This window comes from Aulonocara stuartgranti, assembly GCF_965226115.1.
Source record: "Aulonocara stuartgranti genome assembly, chromosome: 11".
NCBI lineage: Eukaryota > Metazoa > Chordata > Actinopteri > Cichliformes > Cichlidae > Aulonocara > Aulonocara stuartgranti.
In genome coordinates this window covers 35308698-35330509 of record NC_138947.1, presented here as the reverse complement: position 1 = coordinate 35330509, position 21812 = coordinate 35308698, and the positions used below count along the sequence as shown (strand labels likewise).

General features: G+C 45.8%; 1 protein-coding gene across 5 annotated transcripts in view; it reads left to right on the top strand.

Moving 5' to 3' along the window:
- The window catches only part of LOC309716923 (uncharacterized protein), a 74681-nt gene extending 56650 nt beyond the window's left edge, over positions 1–18031 (top strand). For all 5 annotated transcript variants that reach the window (XR_014279545.1, XR_014279546.1, XR_014279547.1 and 2 more), the window contains 2 exons: positions 15622–17836; positions 17924–18031. Coding sequence is in view for 2 of the 5 variants with exons in the window: in XM_082551075.1 (XP_082407201.1) it covers positions 15622–15734 (113 nt within the window). In the remaining 3 variants the exon portion in view is untranslated. The remainder of the gene's footprint in view (positions 1–15621; positions 17837–17923) is intronic.
- The last annotated feature ends 3781 nt before the right edge of the window (positions 18032–21812 follow it).

Genomic DNA, 21812 nt, shown 5'->3' with positions numbered 1-21812 from the left:
TATCCTTGGGCAAAATACTAACCCCATGTTGCCTACTGGTGGTGGTCAGAGGGCCCGGTGGCGCCAGTGTCCGGCAGCCTCACCTCTGTCAGTGCGCCCCAGGACAGCTGTGGCTACAATGTAGCTTGCCATCACCAGTGTGTGAATGTGTGTGTGAATGGGTGGATGACTGGATGTGTAAAGTGCTTTGGGGTCCTTAGGGACTGAGTAAAGCGCTATACAAATGCAGGCCATTTACCATAGCGATTTCCCACTAGTTGTAATTCCAGGTCATCGGTTTTTTGCACGGGGGATCTGGCGTTGGAGAGAGCAGCTCGGCAGAGGTGGTTTGTTTTTTAGCCCCAGCATAATGCCAGACCTACGGCCCCGCTTTTGCTTCCTCTCCCTCCATCTGCACCGCCGCCAAGTCCCGATAACAATCCACGGGGAGCCCGGTGGTCTCGCTATGTGATCCGGGATGTTGTGCGTGCGAAGAAAGTCCAGTGAAAAAGATGTTTGATGCTGGTCACCAATGTCTATGAGGCTCTGGCGGGTGTATCAAGAAAAGGAGAGCTGATAGTGCAGAAAAAAATAAGAAGGACATACAAACTAAACAAACTAAACAAAAGAAAGGAGTACTGAGACGGAGAGCCGTAAGCCGCTGCAACAGTGTGCGCCGCCATCTTAGGGTTAGATGCCTTTGGGACATCAGAACTAGATCATAGTAGCACTAAAAATCATCATAGACCTGCACTACACTTATTTTTTAATTCTACAAAAGTACACTATTTAGATTGAGAAAAGTTTATATAATTATTTAGCCTGCATAACTTAATAAATATAGAATTTGAAAAATAACAAACCAAAAAAGAAACACTAGGTACGATGATACGGTGATGCTTTTGGTAAACAACCATTTGACTAACATGTGTGTCTCACCTGCTCTTGTTCCCTCTCTGTTCTGTCCTCATTCTCCATCTCCCTCTTTGTTCATCTCTCTCTCTCTGTTCCTCTCTCTCCCTCTTTGTGCTGACAATCAAGAAAAACACCAACATCAGCAAATATAGAGTTGAAACCAGATATTTACAAACTCTTCAGATAAAAACACAAACACTTTTTTTAATTGTAACATCAAATTAATTTTTTTAGGTTGATAAATATAAAAAACATATTTGTTAACTTTAAGAGTAAACAGAGAAACTATCTGTATTTCTTAATTGTAAATGGCACCAAATTGTATTCAAAATTGAGCCACACTTATGGAGCTCCACGATTCTTTTCCTGGTGTTTTGGTTGACATCTCTTGATTTTCCCATTTCAAAGAAACAGGCTCACTGTCAGGGTTCCTGGGTCGTTGACCCAGTGTTTTCCGTTTTGTCATCTTCAGTTTATTTTCACATCTGTTTTCTGTGCCAGCATACCGCCTGCGTATTGTGTTCCAGTTATTCCCACGTATCATTAGTTAGATTATGTTCAGCTGGGTACTCACCGGTCTTTCATTATCATCCTCACCAGTCTGTGTATTTAAGCCCTCTGTTTCTATTCATTCACTGTCGTGTCATTGATGTTACGTTGTCCTTCCCGTGTGTTCCCTCAGTTCAGTCAGCCTGTTACATCCTGGGAGGCTGTGGGAGTGTGTGGGCGTGGTGTTGTCTTCTCCCTCTCCTCCTCCTTCGTTCTGGCCCCTCCCTCTGCCCCTGCCTTCTCCTTTAGGTCACACCTGCTGCTCATCTGCTCTCGTTACAACCAATTACCCTCAGGGGTGATATAAGCTGGAGAAGAGCAGTGTGGAGGAGGAGGGAGAGGTTTCTGGTGGATTTCCTCTGTGCTGGTCAGAGTGTGCTACTGGCTTAGGTGTGTGACCAGCCTTCTGGTGTGTGACCAGCCTTCTGGTGTGTGGCCAGCCTTCTGGTGTGTGGCCAGCCTTCTGGTGTGTGGCCAGCCTTCTGGTGTGTGGCTCTTTGTGAGTAGTGTTTAACTGAGCAGTGATTGCTCATGAGTGACGGCGGCCTTCATTAGTTTGTGTGGCCTGCCTGGATATTGTTTGCTAGCAGCGTTGCTGTCTCTTTCTGTTGAAGCCTTATTGTTGCTTTCTTTGTTGAAGTGGTCATTACCACTTTGGGTTGACCTCCCTGATTTCTCATTAAAGCAGCGGTGCTGTCTCCTTTTGTTGTTGCCATTTGTATGATTATTGAGGTGTTTGCCTACAATAAAGATCTATTTTATGTTAAATACCTCTGCCTGGCGTTCTTTTCATTCCACCTGGATCTAACTGTTACTGTCCCCCACCCTCATCGCCTAGACTTTTAAATGGGGACGTAACAAAGTGGGGGCTCGTCCGGGATCGGAATGAAAGGAATTGGGTTAATTACAAGTGTGAACAGGTGTTTGTGTGTTGTGTGAAGGTCATTTGGCTAGCTGCTGCTCTCCCCGGCTAGCACAGGGGAGTGTCTAGCTGAGCATTTGCTCTTCCTTCGGACACTCGTTTTTTGTTTTGCCTTTTTTATTTTCGGAGCAAACCCGGGTGGGGATTAATTCTCTGTTGGGGGTAGGCTTGTCGGTGCCTGTGGCACTTGATGATTTGCCTTTAAATTGGCCTCGAGCCTGGTACGCTCCAGAAGCTAGGACAGGCTAGAGTCTGAGTAGGCAGGACTGGGGGGAGTGTGGGTAGAATTTTTTTAATTAATGGTTGACTTGACACAACACATTTTTATTTCGCCTGTTTTTGGTTCTGTAGTGAAGGCGGTGTGTGTGTGTGTGTGTGTGTGGCCCTTTAGTGATTTGCTTGTGTTTTGCAGGCCGTTTTGAGTTTTCATGGCCACTTTTGATATTGCTGGGTTTACGGTAGAGCCGTCGCTTGCCCTGCTGGATGTTTGTAGGAAGAGGGATCTGCATGAGCTGGCTACATATTACGGGATCAGTGTCTCCACTGGTCTACGCAAACCCGAGCTGAAAGCCGCTCTGGTGTCCGGGTTGTTGGAGAAGAGGGTGATTGTAATGCAGGAACCCCCGAGCACACCCGGTCCGGCTGGACCAAGTGCGGCGCCTCACGTTCCAGGCCAGGTTTTAGAACCATCAGTGTCTACACCTATGGACCAGGGGTTGCCCAAGGGGGGGCTAGTGATGCTGCCCCGTTTTGATCCACTCTCCATCCAGTCATCAGAGGGTTCTAAGCAGGATGCTAGGCTCAAAATCCGTCTGGCTCGTCTCCAGCTGGAGAAGGAGCAGCGTGAGAGAGAGTTCCAGCTGAAAAGGGAGATAGAGCTTAGGCGTTTGGACGCGGAACTGGCTAGGGCTAGGGAGGTTGAGCTGATGAAGGTGGAGGCAGAGACGAAGGTCAAGCTGCGACAGCTGGAACTCCAGCAGGCCTCCTCCCCTCCTGTGGTGGCTTCGCTGTCACAGACAGACGTACAGTTTGATGTAGGACGGAATAGTCGGCGTTTCGTGACACTGAGGTGGAGATTTATTTTGAATCGTTTGAGCGGATAGCGACAGCCTTGCGTTGGCCGCGGGAGGCGTGGGCCATCCTGCTACAGTGCAAGCTGGTGGGCAAGGCACAGGAAGTTTGTTCCTCGTTGTCCGCTGAATGCAGCTTGGACTACGACAAACTGAAAAGTGCAATCCTGTTAGCCTATGAGCTAGTCCCCGAGGCTTACAGGCAGCGATTTCGGGGGCTGAAAAAGGTGCAGGGTCAATCCTTCCTGGATTTCGCAAGAGAAAAGAGTGTCCTCTTTGATCGGTGGTGTATGGCCTGTAAAGCTGCAGACCTAGCTTCGGTACGGGAATTAATTCTCATTGAGGAATTCAAAAACTGCGTCACCGAGCGGATGGCGGTATATCTGAACGAGCAGAAGGTCTCTACGTTGCAGCAGACCGCGACCCTGGCTGACGAGTTTGCACTCGTCCATAAAACCAGTGTTGTTAAGCATGAGCGACGCGACATACTAGCAAAGGCTAGTGGTGCTAGTGGTGAGCAAGACACAAGGAGAGAGGTGCCTGTGCCTCGTCCCAGGTCAGACCGGAAATGTTTCTATTGTTTTAAATCCGGCCATTTAATAGCGGACTGCGAGGCCTACAGGCGGAGACAGCCAGTTTCAACACCACGTAAACCAAAAGGGATAGGGCTGATTAAAAACGCTTCTCCTGGTAGCAGACCACTTAGCACTGAAACGCCTGACGAATGTTTTAAACCCTTCATTTTCAAAGGAGCGGTGTCACTCTCTGGTAAGCCTGGAGACGGGCGTACTGTGACCATTTTACGTGACACAGGTGGTTCACAGTCCCTCATACTGGCTAGTGCACTTGCCTTTGATGAAAAGACCGCCAGCGGCACTGATGTTATTGTTAGGGGCGTTGGAATGACTTATGTGCCAGCCCCCCTCCATCAAATTTGGGTGCAGAGTGACCTAGTAAGTGGCATTTTTCCTGTAGCTGTGTGTCCTTGTTTCCCGATTGATGGTGTGGACTTCATAATGGGCAATGACATTGCAGGCGGGAAGGTTTATCCTACCCCAGAGGTCACAAAGACCCCTGACCCAAGCCCCTTGCCAGATGTTTTAAACCGGCAGCACCCGGATGTATTTCCCATAGGTGTTCTTACCCGGTCACAGGCCCATCGGCAGGGAGAAGTGGTTGACTTGTCAGGGTCAGTGGTCGGCTCTATGCTGGAGATGGATGTGATGCCCTCGGAGGGGGAGGTGGGTCCTGATGCCAAGGAACTGGCTCAAGAAGTGGCTGAGCCTGCTCCTGAACCCGCAGCCCCCCCCTCTCCTCACATGGGAGGCCCTTATTATCGCTCAGAAAGCAGACCCATCGTTAACCAAATGTTTTGCTGCCGTAGATGAGAGTGATCATCTGACAGGAGACAGGAAGCAGACATTTGTTGTATGTGATGGATTGCTAATGCGCAGGTGGACTTCAAAGCCAGGGGAGGACTGGAGTGTAGTCCAACAGATAGTGGTCCCGGCTAGTTTGCGTCAGCACGTGCTACAATTAGCCCATGACCATTCATGGTCAGGACATTTGGGGATAACTAAAACATATGACCGTATTCTGCAGCACTTCTTCTGGCCGGCAATGAAGGCAGATGTTGCGAAGTATTGTAATACTTGTCATACGTGTCAACTGGTGGGCAAACCAAACCAAACTGTGCCCCCCGCCCCACTATGTCCAATACCTGCTGTTGGTGAGCCATTCGAGCATGTTTTGGTCGATTGTGTTGGTCCGTTGCCAAGAACACGAGCAGGCAATCAGTTTTTGTTGACCATAATGTGTTTGTCCACGCGGTTCCCTGAAGCAATTCCTCTGCGGAGGGTCACCACTGCAAACATTACTAAGGCGCTAATCAAGTTTTTCACCACCTTTGGTCTTCCAAAAACAGTGCAAACAGACCAGGGAACTAATTTCTTATCTCGAGCATTTAAACAGACTTTAGCTTCCCTGGGCGTCTCTCATTCTGTGTCTAGTGCTTATCACCCAGAGTCGCAGGGTGCACTTGAGCGTTGGCACCAAACACTTAAGGCCATGCTAAAAAAGTACTGCCATGACACGGGCAGAAGCTGGGATGAGGGTGTCCCCTTTGTACTGTTTGCAATACGCAATGTTAAGCAAGAGTCCTTAGGATTCAGCCCAGCTACCCTTGTGTTTGGCCGCGAGGTGCGGGGCCCGCTAAAGATGTTGAAAGAGAGGTTCCTTAGTGGGGGTGTTCCAAAAACTAACGTGGCAGATTTTGTGAAAACATGTAAGGATCGTTGGCAACGTGCTACCTCATTAGCGAAAGAGGCCCTGTGTACTGCCCAGGCGTGCATGAAGACGTGGCATGACAGAAAGGCTGTGAAAAGGCATTTTCAGGCTGGGGACAAGGTCTTAGTGTTGCTACCGGTGCCTGGTTATGCTCTTACGGCCCGTTTTGCGGGACCGTACGTCATAGTGAGGGAAGTGTCTGAGACAGATTATGTTCTCAGTACCCCAGAGCGTAGGAGGAAAACACGCCTGTGCCACATCAACATGTTAAAACCCTACCATGATAGGGAAACCCATGAGACTGTTGCCAGTGCGGCAACCTCCAGCTCTGTCTCTGCCACCGTGCTGAGTGTAGAGGCCAGTGCTGACGACGGTCTGCATATACTTTCTGAGGGACAACAGTGTGGACGGTTGGCGAATTCAGCTTACTTAGCCGAAGTAACGGCCCACTTGTCTCATCTGTCCCCTTCACAATGCGAAGATGTGCTTAATCTACTGCACTCCTACCCCTCTCTCTTTGGTGATGTGCCCTCACGTACTGATGTTTGTGAACATGATATCGATGTTGGTGACGCAACCCCATTCAAACAGCACGCGTACCGCTGCCCTATGGGAAAGCGCGAGGTGATGAGGAAGGAGGTCAGTTATCTAGTGGAGAATGGTTTGGCGAAACAGAGTCACAGCCCTTGGAGCTCTCCATGTTTACTTACGCCCAAGTCTGATGGCACCCCACGTTTCTGCACCGACTACCGTAAGGTAAATGCAGTGACTGTCGCCGATTCTTTTCCACTTCCTCGTATGGAGGACTGCATTGATAACATAGGTCCTGCCACATTTATTTCCAAACTGGACCTTCTTAAAGGATATTGGCAGGTGCCTTTGACCCCCAGAGCCTCTGACATTTCCGCATTTGTCACACCCGACCATTTCATGCAGTACACCGTGATGGCATTTGGCATGAAAAACGCTCCGGCCACATTTCAGCATTTGATGCAGCTGGTTTTAGGAGACGTGCCTCAATGTAATGTGTACTTGGATGATGTAGTGATATACACAGCCACGTGGGAAGAGCATGTGGCCATCCTACGATCGGTATTTCAGCGACTGGCTGACGCCTCGTTGACCCTAAATCTCGCTAAGTCATGTACCTGGGGAAACAGGTGGGTTTCGGGCGGGTACGCCCAGTGGAGGCAAAAGTCGAGGCTATCGTCAGCTACCCGGCCCCAGCCACTAGGCGGGAGTTAAAGCGGTTCCTGGGCATGACTGGATACTACCGCTGTTTTTGCAAGAACTTTGCGGTAGTTGTGGCCCCTTTGACAAGGCTATGTAGCCCCAAAGTCCGTTTTGAGTGGTCAGGGGAATGCCAGCACGCCTTCGAGTCTGCAAAATCCCTCCTTTGCAGCGCCCCAGTTCTGGCTGCCCCTAACTTCTCTCAGCCTTTCAAGCTGGAAGTCGACGCCAGTGCCACCGGAGCTGGTGCGGTGCTGTTACAAGACGACGCAGAGGGTGTGTGTCACCCAGTCTGCTACTACTCTGTAAAGTTCAAGCGCCATCAGCTAAACTATTCCACCATAGAGAAAGAAGCTCTAGCGATGCTGATGGCCTTGCAGCACTTCACTGTGTATGTGGGCTCTAGCTCCTTTCCGGTAACGGTGTATACAGATCACAACCCCCTCACTTTCCTCCAGCGCATGTACAACCACAACCAGCGACTAATGCGCTGGGCATTGCTGGTGCAGGATTATGATCTGGTTATCCAGCACAAGAAAGGGACTGAAAATCTGGTGGCTGATGCACTCTCACGCAGTGCATAGTGATGAGTCTATTCTTTGTTTTGTATAGTGTGGATATAGGGTGGGGGGAATGTTACATCCTGGTAGGCTGTGGGAGTGTGTGGGCGTGGTGTTGTCTTCTCCCTCTCCTCCTCCTTCGTTCTGGCCCCTCCCTCTGCCCCTGCCTTCTCCTTTAGGTCACACCTGCTGCTCATCTGCTCTCGTTACAACCAATTACCCTCAGGGGTGATATAAGCTGGAGAAGAGCAGTGTGGAGGAGGAGGGAGAGGTTTCTGGTGGATTTCCTCTGTGCTGGTCAGAGTGTGCTACTGGCTTAGGTGTGGAACAGCCTGCTGCGTGTGACCAGCCTTCTGGTGTGTGGCTCTTTGTGAGTAGTGTTTAACTGAGCAGTGATTGCCCATGAGTGACGGCGGCCTTCATTAGTTTGTGTGGCCTGCCTGGATATTGTTTGCTAGCAGCGTTGCTGTCTCTTTCTGTTGAAGCCTTATTGTTGCTTTCTTTGTTGAAGTGGTCATTACCACTTTGGGTTGACCTCCCTGATTTCTCATTAAAGCAGCGGTGCTGTCTCCTTTTGTTGTTGCCATTTGTATGATTATTGAGGTGTTTGCCTACAATAAAGATCTATTTTATGTTAAATACCTCTGCCTGGCGTTCTTTTCATTCCACCTGGATCTAACTGTTACTGTCCCCCACCCTCATCGCCTAGACTTTTAAGTGGGGACGTAACACAGCCGTTCAGTTGTCTGGCCAGTCAGTGTCCGTTCACCCACTCCCTATAATAAACCTTCACCTACCTGCCAGTCCTGCGTTTGGGTTCCTTCTTCCTCGCCTCCACACAACGCCTGACAGAATGACACGACCCGTGCCACAAAGACACGCTTGGAACCCAGCGGACTCGGACCTCTACGAGCGGCAGGAGGTAGCGCTCTCCATTTGGGCGGAGAAGCTCAGGGGGAAACAGCGGCTCTTCTCAGAGAGGGAGCACGTCTTTGAGGGGACTCGTCTGGCTCTGGGCGGGCCTCGGAGACGCCGCGGTCCTCCACCTGCTGTCTCACCTGCATCGGAGCATTCGCCGCGGAGAGTGGGCGTTACAGGCCAAGCTTCGGCCGCTCCCTCTCTCGCCACTCCGCTCCACGCTCACACACCCGCCGCTTCATTCACCAGACCTCCACCATCGCCACGGCACAACGGCTACGCCTCCCACCTCGGCTCAACGGAGGCTACCGCGCCAGAAGCTCTGCTGTTTACCCCGGCCGCTTCCTCTTCCCAGAGAAAGCGGCGCACACGCCGCCATAAAACGGACTACTTTCAGCCACTCCCGATGGTGAGCTCCAGTGACTTTTTTTTGCACTCACCATCTGATTATTCACTCAAAACGCACAATAACCCCATCTCTGATTCGTGGGATGTTTCCCTCCTGGAGGATTCTGTGGACTGGGAAGATTTGTTCTGCTCTGCTCTCCCAAAGACTGTAAATAGTGGTGGCAGGAAAACCAGGACAATCTCCAATAAACCTGCCAGTAACACACACGCCGTCACTATTTCCACACCCATTATTCAGCCATTTCCCACCAGCACGGGGGCCCAGTCTACGCCCACACCAGTGCCAGGTCCCAGGAGGAGGGCAGCTGCGACCCAGTCTACCTCCACACCCGCTTCTGTTTCTCAGGTGGGGGTGACTGGTGTCCAGCCACCTCCCGTGCCTGTCCCAGCGCCTAGGCTGAGGGCAGCCAGGGTCCGGCCTGACCCCCCTAGAGACGCAGCTGAGGCTCTCCAGCCAGTGCCCTCACACTCTGGAGGCACGGAAGAGCTAACCAGTTCACCTGCTACGTCACCACTCCATCCACCTCCTGACCCAGCCTTTCACGCCCTCGCACCATCCCTAGTTAGATTAGCTGAAGTGTCCCCTGCTCAGGCACCAGCCTTACTAGCTCAGGCTGTAGCTTTATCTCCCGCATTAGCTCAGTCTATAGCTCAGCCATCAGCTGTACCAACCTCAGCTCAACCATTAGCCTCACCGACCTCTGTTTATCCATTAGTCTCCTCACTCCAGCCAGTTCCCTCACCTGCTGTTCAGCTTCCACTCCAGCCGGTTCCCTCACCTGCTGTTCAGCTTCCACTCCAGTCAGTTCCCTCACCTGCTGTTCAGCTTCCACTCCAGTCAGTTCCCTCTCCTGTCCTCCAGTCTCCTCCTGTCCAGTCAGTCCAGTCTGCCCCTGTCCAGTTTGTAGCCCAGTCAGTCCAGTCTGCCCCTGTCCAGTCAGTCCAGTCCGTAGTCCAGTCTGCTCTGGTCCAGTCTGTAGTCCAGTCAGTCCAGTCTGCTCCTGCTCAGTCTGTAGTCCAGTCGCCTCCTGTCTCCCAGTCGCCCGTCTACCATCCTGTTCAGTTCCCGGACCTGCAGCCACAGCACCCAGAGCCAGCTGTGAGCTCTCCTGCTCCTCAGCCAGGGGTTTCCGCACCCGCTGGCCCGGCCGCTCCTCAGCCAGGGGTTTCCACACCCGCTGGCCCTGCCTGTCTCCAGCCAGAGGCTTCCGCGCCTACTGGCCCTGCATCAGACTCAGCCGCTGCCTCGCCTGGTCCGGCATCAGACTCAGCCGCGGCTTCGCCTGGTCCAGCCTCGGCTTCTGCTTCGGCTTCGCCTGGTCCAGCGTCTGCTTCTGCTTCGGCTTCATCCTCGCCTGGTCCAGCCTCCCCATCCGCTTCAACGTCGCCTGGTCCGGCCTCTGCTACTGCCTCGCCTGGTCTGGCCTCTGCTTCTGCCTCGCCTGGTCCGGCCTCGGACTCGGCCTCTGCTTCGCCTGGTCCGCCCACCGGACCTGCTCAGTGGCCGCCGCCGTCTTCCTCGCGGCCGCCCACCTGAACTGTCTCTATGTGGATTCCGTCCCTCCGTCCTGGGCCCCCTCCGCCCGCCCTGTTCTGTTTTTTTTCTTTGGCCGTCGGGTGCCGGCCTTTGAAGGGGGGGGGTACTGTCAGGGTTCCTGGGTCGTTGACCCAGTGTTTTCCGTTTTGTCATCTTCAGTTTATTTTCACATCTGTTTTCTGTGCCAGCATACCGCCTGCGTATTGTGTTCCAGTTATTCCCACGTATCATTAGTCAGATTATGTTCAGCTGGGTACTCACCGTTCTTTCATTATCATCCTCACCAGTCTGTGTATTTAAGCCCTCTGTTTCTATTCATTCACTGTTGTGTCATTGATGTTACGTTGTCCTTCCCGTGTGTTCCCTCAGTTCAGTCAGCCGTTCAGTTGTCTAGCCAGTCAGTGTCCGTTCACCCACTCCCTATAATAAACCTTCACCTACCTGCCAGTCCTGCGTTTGGGTTCCTTCTTCCTCGCCTCCACACAACGCCTGACACTCTGTGTTTTGGGGGTGCCTTATATGCATCCAGAGGTGTGCCAACAGTTTACTCAGATGGACTCTACTAACCTATCAGAAACGTCTTAAGCTCAGAATGGAATCGTCTGGAGTTTTCTTATTGATTAACTTAATAATTAATAATTAATAAACTTAGTGTATATGTACTCCTAAATTTGATGAAAGTGATAAAAATAGACAGCTCTGTCTCTCTTTATTCTGACATTTAACTAATTCAAAAGATATTTCAATATTTATTTATCCAAAACAAAACAAGTTTACTCTAAATTGATGTTGTACAGTAAAAAAATGTTCTTGTGTTTTCCATAGAGTGGATGTAAATATCTGGTTTAAACTGTGAATATACTGCTGTGTGTTGAAATTCCTCTTGTTTTGCATAGAAATATACTGAACAACATACAAAGCATAATATATAAAATACTACCAGAGTTTTTTCTTTGAAGAAAGCCCCTTATGTCCATTCTTGTATATCAGTACATTACTGAAACCGATTTATTTAGCCGTGGAGGGTAACACCTGAATATATGAAATAAACATACATGTAAGCTAAGACTCTCTAAAGAAACAGCATTGTTGTTGTTAGGCTTGAAGAGCAAGTAATGTAATATGGGTCAAGTGATCAGTTTGACATCAATCTTTCGTGATACACCGTCATATTTACATTATTTGTACAGTACAAATGATTTGCTTTGGTACCTGGTAAAACTTCAGTTCTCCTCTGTCTGCGCTTCTCCAACACCGCACTCGCAGGCAGCAGCTCCCCCTCGCTCAGTCGCTTAGTGTCTGAGCTCGGATCATACCAATATTGGGGGGGATTTACGCACAGTCATAAATTCCCACAGTGTGCACTATGTGCTTCGAATATTGTGTGTAGTTTTTTGTTTCATACAGTTGTCAGCCAGGCAGCTAACTATGAAAAAATTACACTCCAAAAGACCCCGGGCTTCTGAAAAAACAACCCGGGCTTAAGCCCAGTAAGCCACCCCCCCCCCCCGCTCCACCACTGTTGACAAGTATCTCAAACTCAGTACTGATACCCAGGAAATTACTTGAAACTTGATATAATTTTTAATACTATGGAGAAGTTTTACAATACCTAACCTCTAACCATTAGAAGTGTTATGGAAAAATACAACATCTTTGCATAAAGTGTGATATTTATGGAAGGGGAAATAAAAATAATTTGAGAACACATTTTAATCAATTATTGTAAAAGCAGAAAAGTTAAAGTTTATTATCTTATTACAGCAGCCTCTCTCTGATCCACCATTCACACTGTTTCACCTCAGCCTGCAGCTTGTCACTTCCTCAGCTCTCTCTTTAGGCCATATTCTTTGTCTGCTCTGCTCAAGAGTTCACTCTTTGATTTCTCAGATTAGTTCTTCACACTCAAAACTCACTGCTCAGTTCAGATATGGTTTCGCCGCTGCTCAGCACAGCCCGCAATAGCCAGTTCTCCATCTGAAGGTAATCTACTCTGTTATGGTTTAATATTCCATTCACGACTCATTCAGCATGGAATAATTAACAATTATTAATTAAATAGTAATTATTAATATCTAAATACAGTGTGCTATCCATTATTTTTATTAAAACAGATGGCAAATATTTAAAAAGCTTACGTTAATGTTAAGCTAGCTTATGGTAAGCTAACTAGGTTATGATAACTGTTTATTACGTCAATGCTGTTGAAACAGGAGCTTTACTTACCTTTTTAAAATCATTCCTAAGGAGTCGTTCAGCGCAATGAACATTCACTACTTTAGCTGGGGAGGGATGAGCTGTGTGCTGCGGTGGGTGCTGTGTGAAGTTGTGTGTCAGCTGGATGGGGCAAAGACAGCACTGTTGGTATTGATACTGCTGCAAAGTAGTATCTTTATTTGTGATAAATTTTTAGTATTGATTAATATCTGAGTATCTACTCTTTTGACAATCATAATCTCTGCTAGGCAAACAAAGTCAATGTTCCTGTTACTAATGATATCATGGTTTAAGTAGTGTGGTTATTACTGATGTTGTTAACAGCCATTCAGGCACTGACAGATGTTCTGTTGGGAAGGTATGGAGAAAATAGTGCTGTTGATGCTAGTCAGTGGTCTTAGATTGCTCAATATACTCCCATTAGGTTTGTTTGATGTCATCGTTGCCTACTGAAATGCCTTTAGCCAGGCTGAGCTAACAGCTGTTTGGCTGCTAGATAGCAGATCAGCGGCACACAGGCGTTAGCCAATCGATGAGGATGCTGAGATACACAGGTACGTGTATAACATCACTATACAGTGACACGTAGCATCGAAAAAGTTCCAACGCGTGTCAGACTACTTAGCATGGAAACCTTTGTATTGACTCACTTTTGGAGTCAGACTCAATTGGCTACCAGAACAACTGATGGTAGGCAGTTATTTTTCAGCTCCAGAGGTTGCTGCTATAGGTGATCCATTTGTTTTTTCCTAAGTCTAATCATGATGTCACTGTCACAATGACATAATAATGAATATTTGTCACAGTGACATGATGGAGCACCACCTGAGAAATCGATGTGGTGCAGAGGTGAACAAAGAACATGCAGAAACCTGGGACAGCTAAATCTTGATTTAGACTTAGCAGGACATCTATGTCCTAACTTACGTAATAACTGCAAAGTCCTTTTATCCCTACACCGCAACTTTCCTTGGCATTTAAGTCATTGTGGTATGCATCGAGCTGATGTTCCTACATTTCTAGGAGGTGCACATCAGGCTACCCAAAAGGTTGCAGGGTAGGATTACAACCAGGGTCCAACCAGGAAACCAGAAGAAGAAACAGGTAAATAGACTAGCCAAGCACTGGCGAACAAATGCAAACACGCAAACAGGGAAAGACTGAAGGGGGAGAAAAGAGAACAAAACAAAGAAGCGTTGTCACTGATGGCAACTAGGAACCATAGCACCCTCTGCTTTTAAAGAAAGTTTAAACTAATTATTTTTGGCATTCCAGTTTTTAAAAAATTAAACAGGGAGCTGTTTTCCAGGGAAAGGGCTCTAAAGCACATTGTGCTAGGTATAGAAGCCAATGGCTTGCAGATAATTAGCAGTTAGCACTGTGAATTGTGGGGATTTGAGGAAAGCAAAATGTTAGAAAACTTACTTTTGAAATTTCCAAATTACTTATTAAGAAACAAATAAGCAATTTACAAATTGCTAGAACTAGAACTAGAAAGTAGCCATTAGACACTGGAGCTACAAAAAACTGAATAGTAAGGAAATAGTATTGTAATGTATACCTTTATTTAGGTTACACAGACAAGTCGCCTTGAATCTTAAACAGGGAAAAAGGGACTGTTGCAGATTCCGTGACTGGGGATTTCTAAAAATCACCCCGCAGTTCTTCAGCTGAGACACCTGAGTTAGAAAACACAAACACTGCAGTTGTCTTTACTCGCGAGGATGGTCATAGAGCGCTCGTACTCCAGACTTGCGCTGTATCACTGTCTGCGTTCTTTATTTATACAAGCTTGTGTCTGTGTGTGTGTGTGTACAAAGATAACAGAGTTATTCTAAGAACTCAGAGCTGAGGTTCCCCTTTTCTAAGTCTGCATGTTCTTAGAGAAAGAGGAAGCTATTAGTTGTTTATCACACAAGCGTTCATGTCAAAAGTCACGTAGACATTTGCTTAGTGATCAATAAAAGAACACATTTCATGAAGCTATATACAATTTTCTTCTGACATTCCGTTTTGCCTGGATTCTGCAAATATATGACAGTGATCATAAGTTGTTGAGCAGATCTGTTTTTATAGAAATGGTGAAATGGGCTTCAGAGGTTAGTCAACCTTTGTTCTTTAATTTCAGTTTAAAAGATTTAAAATGGACGAAGAAAACTTTGCAACTTACTGTAGGAGTAGGAAACAAAAGAATCCCAAAGGTAGTGGGAAGATCTAGGGGATGACCTTTTAAATGATTATTGAGTTTAGAGGAAAACTAAACAAAAACTAAGTTGTCTTTATCATTGTATATATATTGAAAACCTAGAGAAGATCTATACGTTTGGGGCCATATTCAACACTCAATTACACACGTAATCAATTTCAGTTCCTTGTGAAGTCCAAAAATGGACATGAACAAAGTGCTTTTGTATTTTTATTTGAACATGCAGAACAGTTTATTATTCATTAAGTAGATATAGCCAGTGCGCAGTATGTAGTCACATGTACAATTCACAATCAAAACTTTTTTTTTTGCATGAAGCAAACACACACTCAATAAAAGGCAATAAACTTCCACTTTAAAATACTTTGTAGCCTCTTGAGTTTGTACCACTATCAGCTAGAGGGTGAAAGAAACAGACATTATGGTTCTAACAGGGAAACCTTGTGAAACACATGTATATATATTGAAAAGTTGTTTTACAGCTTCAGTTGTGTAGTAATTTACTTAACCTAAACATGTTTGTCTGTGTTTTGAATCCTCAAGTTTGAGAATAGCTGAGCTGTTATTTTGTGGTATGTAAACAATCATTCATTAGTATGTTGTTATTATTTATTTCTTTTTTGTAAACATGCAGCACAATTTCTAAAGGATTAAACTGATCTTGGCTTTGTTGTTAACCCCCTGAAATGCCCTGTTTCTGAGATAAAAGCTTTTGGCTCTACAGCGGTGACAGAGACATCAAGGAGGAATGAAGAGACAACGGGACGAAACTGTGAACACATTTGGTCAACATTCATTACAGAGATATTCCCTTCTTTCAACAGATGACTCTGCAATCCCCCATGCCCAACTCATACCTTATCAAGATGAGAGTGAGAGACTGAAAGAGAAGTGGAGCAGGGGGAGGAGAGAGAGGAGAAGAAGAAACTCTAATTAAACTACACCAGCTCCTAATTTAATATTGTGTGGTTTAATTAGGAAAATTATCACTGATGCTAAATCCATCTTTGCAGATGCTCCATCAGAGGCTTTGTGTAGAGTGGACAGCAGTAGGGGAGTGAGCTGGAGATAGGGGCAGGTCTTAAGAGTCAGCCATTTATTGCTCAAATATAATTTCCTCCCATTGCCCAGAATTGTCATTTTCATTAAAGAAAATTGAAAAATATGAAGCAATTAAAAGACAGCTTGTTCTAGAGATGAGGGCCTGACAAGAAGTGAGTGGCAGAAGGTGAGGTGGCACAGGAGAAAGTGAGGAATTCTCTGGGATAATTCAAAATGAATTAGCATCACTACTATCAAATAATAAGAGGAGAAATCCAACCTGAGGTGAAGCAGGGCCATTAGAATATAGGCATTATGAATGAATGATGTCTACAGCAGTTTGAGTGCTAACATCAGAACAATGAACACCCTCCGCCATATACCCCCACCAGGAGGCCCTGCCGGGGCCACATCTGGCCAAACCTACTTCTTACTTGGGGCGCGGGCACGAAACAATGGTGGCCTGTGCACACACCTGTACCACCCCCCAAGTGGTACTCCAGATACCATACCTCTCTCCATCTAAGGCTACGTTCACACTGCAGGTCTTAATACTCAATTCCGATTTTTTGATCAAATCCGATTTTTTTGTCTGCTCGTTCACACTACAAATAAAATGCGACAGCAAACGCGCTCTAGTGTGAACGCTCAAAGCGGCCCGCATGCGCAAAAGAAGATGTCACACACAACGCGCTCTGTTTAGACCCAGAGCAAACAGTATTGTTTGACAGATGGCCCTTAATATAAAGACTTCGGACTTCACGTTTCCCAATTTTTGCTTTAAGTTATTTTGTTATTTACATAATAATGTAAATAACCTAATAATGATCCTTATTGCTGTTTAAGAGAGGAGCGGTGCTTCAAAGGATAGCTGCAGATTTCTGTCAGAATCTGCAGATTATACAGTACAAATAAAATGTTTACGTTGTCTTCCCAACAGTTTCACTTACATCTACACTGGATGGCCAGGAAGCGTTCGCGATGTCTTCTCGGGCGCTTCTCTGGCGCTGATAATTGGCTTCAGTCTTGTGTCGGTGACGTAAAAGGCGGATTTAATGCGACTTGACCGTTCAAACAGCAGTCGCTTTCTAATACATCGGATATGTATCGGATTCAGTACCACATACGAAAGTGACCCAGATCGGATTTGAAAATATCGGATTTGCGCCGTTCACACTGTCATAGCATGATCGGATATGGGTCGCATAGGGTCAAAAAAATCGGATTTGATGCGCTTTCGCCTGCAGTGTGAACGTAGCCTAACTGCAGACTTCTTTGGGTTGGCCGTGAGCCTCACCTGCCTCAGGCATTCCACGACCGCGGCCATCCGCTGCACATGCACATGTTATTGTGGATGACCACATCCTCCAGGTAGGTGGCAGCATATGCAGTGAGCGGCCGCAGCACCCAGTTCATGAGGCACTGGAAAGTGGCACAGGCTTCAAACAAGACGAACGGAAGTGTGACAAATTGGCACAAACCATACGGAGTGGAGAAGGCTGTCTTTTCCTTGGACTCCACCGTCACACCAGGCTCCATCTGAAAATCCAAATAGATTTAATGCCAAATAATTCATACAGATCCCTGTGCAAGACATAACATGTCAGTCAGTATCTCTTTCGTGATACTGACTTGGGAGATGACCTGAAACTGTCACGGACCCAGCTCTGGAGGACTCGGGGTCCGTGAGCAGTTTTGACTGTTGATGTTATTGTTATTATTATTATTATTTTGGTGATGTGTGTGTTTTTCTGCACTGTGCTGTGTTAGTCTGTGTTCCACTCATATGTATAGGCAGGGTATGGGTGTGTATGTCTGCGGGTGTGGCTGGAGGATGGAGCTCAGCCACCTGCAGGCCTGAGGGGTGTGGCCCTGCGGAAGGACTGGCCACACCTGAAGTTCATGCCACACCTTTTGTTGATCAGGGCTCATCGGGGGAGCTACTTAGGAGAGAGTTGGAGCTCCCACCGGCGCGGGATCATTGAGTTATCTTACCAAGTCAGTGTGTGTTAGCTTAGGTCTGTGCTGTGCGTATATGCCCGCCGAGGGTTAGTGTTGACGGCTGCGTCTCTGGTTTCCCTACAGGAGGAGGAGTGGTCCGGAGAGGCAGCACGCACGGGGGTGCGGAAACACAACAGCGGGGAGCACGAGCACAGATATCGGAGGGAAGCACGCACACGGGGTTCGAGGGAGCAACGGGGAGTAATAACTCCCCGTTGCTATTTACAGCCTTTTCACTGTAAATAAAGAGCACTGTTTGCATCGCAGAGTCTGCGTTTTGGGTCCTCCTTTCCCCACATCCCCACGGTCTGCCAGCCAGACCGTGACAGAAACAGCGCCTGCGCCACACTATTTATAGAAATTGTGTGCAGCTGTGCTGCACACTGCACTTGAGATATCGCGTTGCATAATCCACTCGAACTAAGCTATACCTAACTAAGCGATATCCATGTGCACTTCAGTTAAATGTATGTATAATAGGGATGTATAATAGATTTTTGAGAAATGTATAGATAATCAGTGATAATTGCCTCAAATACATAGAGACATATATATATATATACTATAGTCCTTATTGTAGAGTTATTGTCTCCTTCCTTTGGCTTTCCTTTTTTTAACAGTAGTTGTAGTATGCAATCATAGAAAAGGGTGATCAAACAAGGTGCAGCAAGTATTGCTGTAACTGGTGCTAAAAAGTTTTCTAGATGAACAAAAATAGCTCCTTTTCACCCTCAGAACAAAGAAGATTTGATGGAGAGATGGGCTGGAGAATTCAACAGCTTTTACTGCAAAATACTGAACTGAAGAGATGCTTTGCGAATGTGTGGGAGAGAGATATAAGGATTGGATGTTGTTCTTTCTTTGTAACCACAACAGAAAGTGTATCCTGGCAACTTCAAACCTGTGCAACAAAAGGTCATGCTGGACACACAGGAGTGATTCACCACCGTAAATTTTAAATAAATCATCCCAGCGATACTGTATAGTTACCAGCATGTTTTTCATATTTTCATCAACAGCAACAAACAGCTATTCTTTTCCAAATCAATGCTATTAACTGGCTTTCTTCCCTTTTTTAATTCTTAAAAAAACTGAGGTTCAGTGAGCAGTGTTTCATTAGCCACTGTGAAATTGGTGTATACAGTGTGGGAAATAATTATTTGATCCCCTGCTGAACTTGGCTCACAAAGAAATGAACAGTCTCTAATTTTGGGGGTAATTTCATTTTAACAGAGAGTGACAGAATATCAACCAAAAATCCAGAGAAAAAATAAAAACACATTCCATGAAAGTTGAAAAATTATTTGCATGTCATCGAATAAAATAGAGTATTTGATACCCTACAGCCCTGGCAGAATTCTGGCTCTCACACACTGGATGTGTGCCCACGTAACACAATCAATTAATCAGTCAATCAATTACAGATACTGATTTTCAACTGTGCATGTGTTTAAAGCCCATCCATCCACTGAATCAATTTATTGCATTCCAACCTCTCTCCAACCATATTAAAGACCAAAGACCTGTCAAAGTATGTCAGCAAGAAGCTTTGTGAGAAGGTGACAACTGTCGCCCTTAGTCTGGAGTCCCATTCAAGATCTCAGCTCATGAGTGAGGGTGATAATGAAAACCTACACAGAAGGAGCTTGCTGAAGCCAGTTGGGACCACAGTGACCAAGACTACCATTAGTAATAATGGTAGATTGGAATAATTTGCCTTCTTAATCATTTAGACGGGTCTGCAAATGTAGCTTCTTCTTGCTCAAGAAGTCTTTGGAATGAATGGTTTGGTGAAGGTTTTTATAAAGAAGTTGGCTAAATTCCTTCCTGAGATTTGCACAAACTTGGTAAATTGGTAACTACAAGAAATGTGTTACAGTAGCAATTTGCATGCCAACAAGTGCTTCTCCACAAAGTACAACGTCATTTTTTTCTTTTCCTATTTCGTTCAGATATTCTGTCTTTCTCTATTAAAATGAAACTACCATAAAAATTAGAGACCGGTCATGTCACAACTGAGAGTAGAGACTCAAGAGCAGAGCAGGTTGACGTCTCCAAACACAGTTAATTTACAACACTGGTGCACAATATATACAGTGAGGGGGAAATCCAGGCTCCAAGGGACCAAGGGGAAGCTCTCTCACACTCGCTCTCATCTTCACGCCCAGCCTCACACATGCGTGCACTGCAGGGAGGTCACAGGTCCAGGAAGGAAAACTGTGGCACAGGAAAAAGAAGTCACTCACGAATCACGAAAATACTAAAGCACAGATTCACGGAAGCTGGGAGAATCACTAACGTCTGTAGTATAATCATCCAGCGACGAGAAGATCTGTGTCATGTCTTTGTAAGTAAGCAAATGTACAAATTCAAAATGGGAACAAATAATTATTTACCACACAATATCCATTAAATCTTTTTGAGGGAATTTGTCATTCGTTGAACCAACACATACCTCCATCAGCTGATGCAGTGGACTGTGGTTAATGGCTTTAATAAATGGGGAAAGTTGACCGTCTGAGGTTGATCAACTTTCCCCATTTCCCCTGAGATTCCATGTGTGCCTAGTGAGAAATACCAAAAATAGGACACAATAGGACACAATTTTTACTTGTACATTTTACACCACAATCATAAATGTCATAAATAATAATAATAATATACAACATCTTGGAGCTTGGACTCTTAGAGTTGTTAAATCAAAGAACTGGAGCAGTAAATACCTATAATCCTCCACTCTTAGAAAATGTCCTGCCTACATGCTGTAGATTATCGTATGCAAAGAAAAAGTATTGTAAAAGTGATTTGCCGGACAGTGCCTCGAATTAAAATAAATGCACATTTCCACAAGTAATTACACTAAAATAGGGACATGCCACTTATCCATCCATATATATTAAAATAATTGTTACAGTGGGACCCTTTTTGTCATTCAAGCAAATAAAACAATCACATATACAGTGGGTAAATAAATGGTAAATTGCTTTTTGTTGCCTTGGACAAATCTCCCAGCAAATAATGATATTTTTATGCTTTCAAAATGTTGATAGCAGTTTTGTTAAATAAGCTAATTGGAATTCTGATTGGGTGAAGGTTTGCTGCTCATCTTTCACAAGATTGGTGAAATTGCAAAAGATTGAATATAGGCCATAAATAACTACAATGACATTATTATGGTCCAAAAAGTCAAGTTTCTGTGCTCTGTGCAGTATGATAGTTTGCAGTATGCAGGCACACCTGAATCAAATGTAACAAACACTGAACAGTGCAGTTCTTCTCTCCCAGAAGAAATAAAACCTGAACACACTGCATAAGAGCATTAAATAAGTTTTATGATAGATACCTCTTAAAACTTATTTCAGCATAGATTTGCTATGTCCTTTCATTGCATTTATGAGGTGTAACATGTTCTGTTAAATACAATTTTATATATTGTTTCTCATCTGAATATCCTGCTTTATGTTTGTTTGTATCTTTTCCCTTTAGACCATCTGGTGTGGCTCCTAGTATCCTGATCACTTTAACAATGTGTGTCTAGACAATGTTCACCATTATGAAAGACCTGCAAGTTGTCAATGGTCATGATTTTTCTTCTCTCTGGGTGGTGGGAGAGTGGGAGCTTTAGTCACTGCACCACATCTGAAATCCCAATAGGTGACCTGCCATGGATTTTTCTGTCCCCCATTGATGTCTCAAAGGCTGCATTTCTCTTCTCACCATCAAAGCTGAAATAAAAGAAGGGATGAGAAAAGCTACTGTCAGTCTAACCTGCATTTCTGGCCCACAAATATGGGTGACCCCAGGTGAAAGTGCCTACAGTACTAGTGGCTGACATGACCTCTCAGATTTCTCTCTTTGTATAAAATGGCTCTCAAGTTAAAACAAAAGGATTTCTTACTGTGTCTACAGACACTGAGATTAAGCACTTATCCTCCAGGTGTAACATTTTTTAATAATTTGTGTTTTTCCTGGA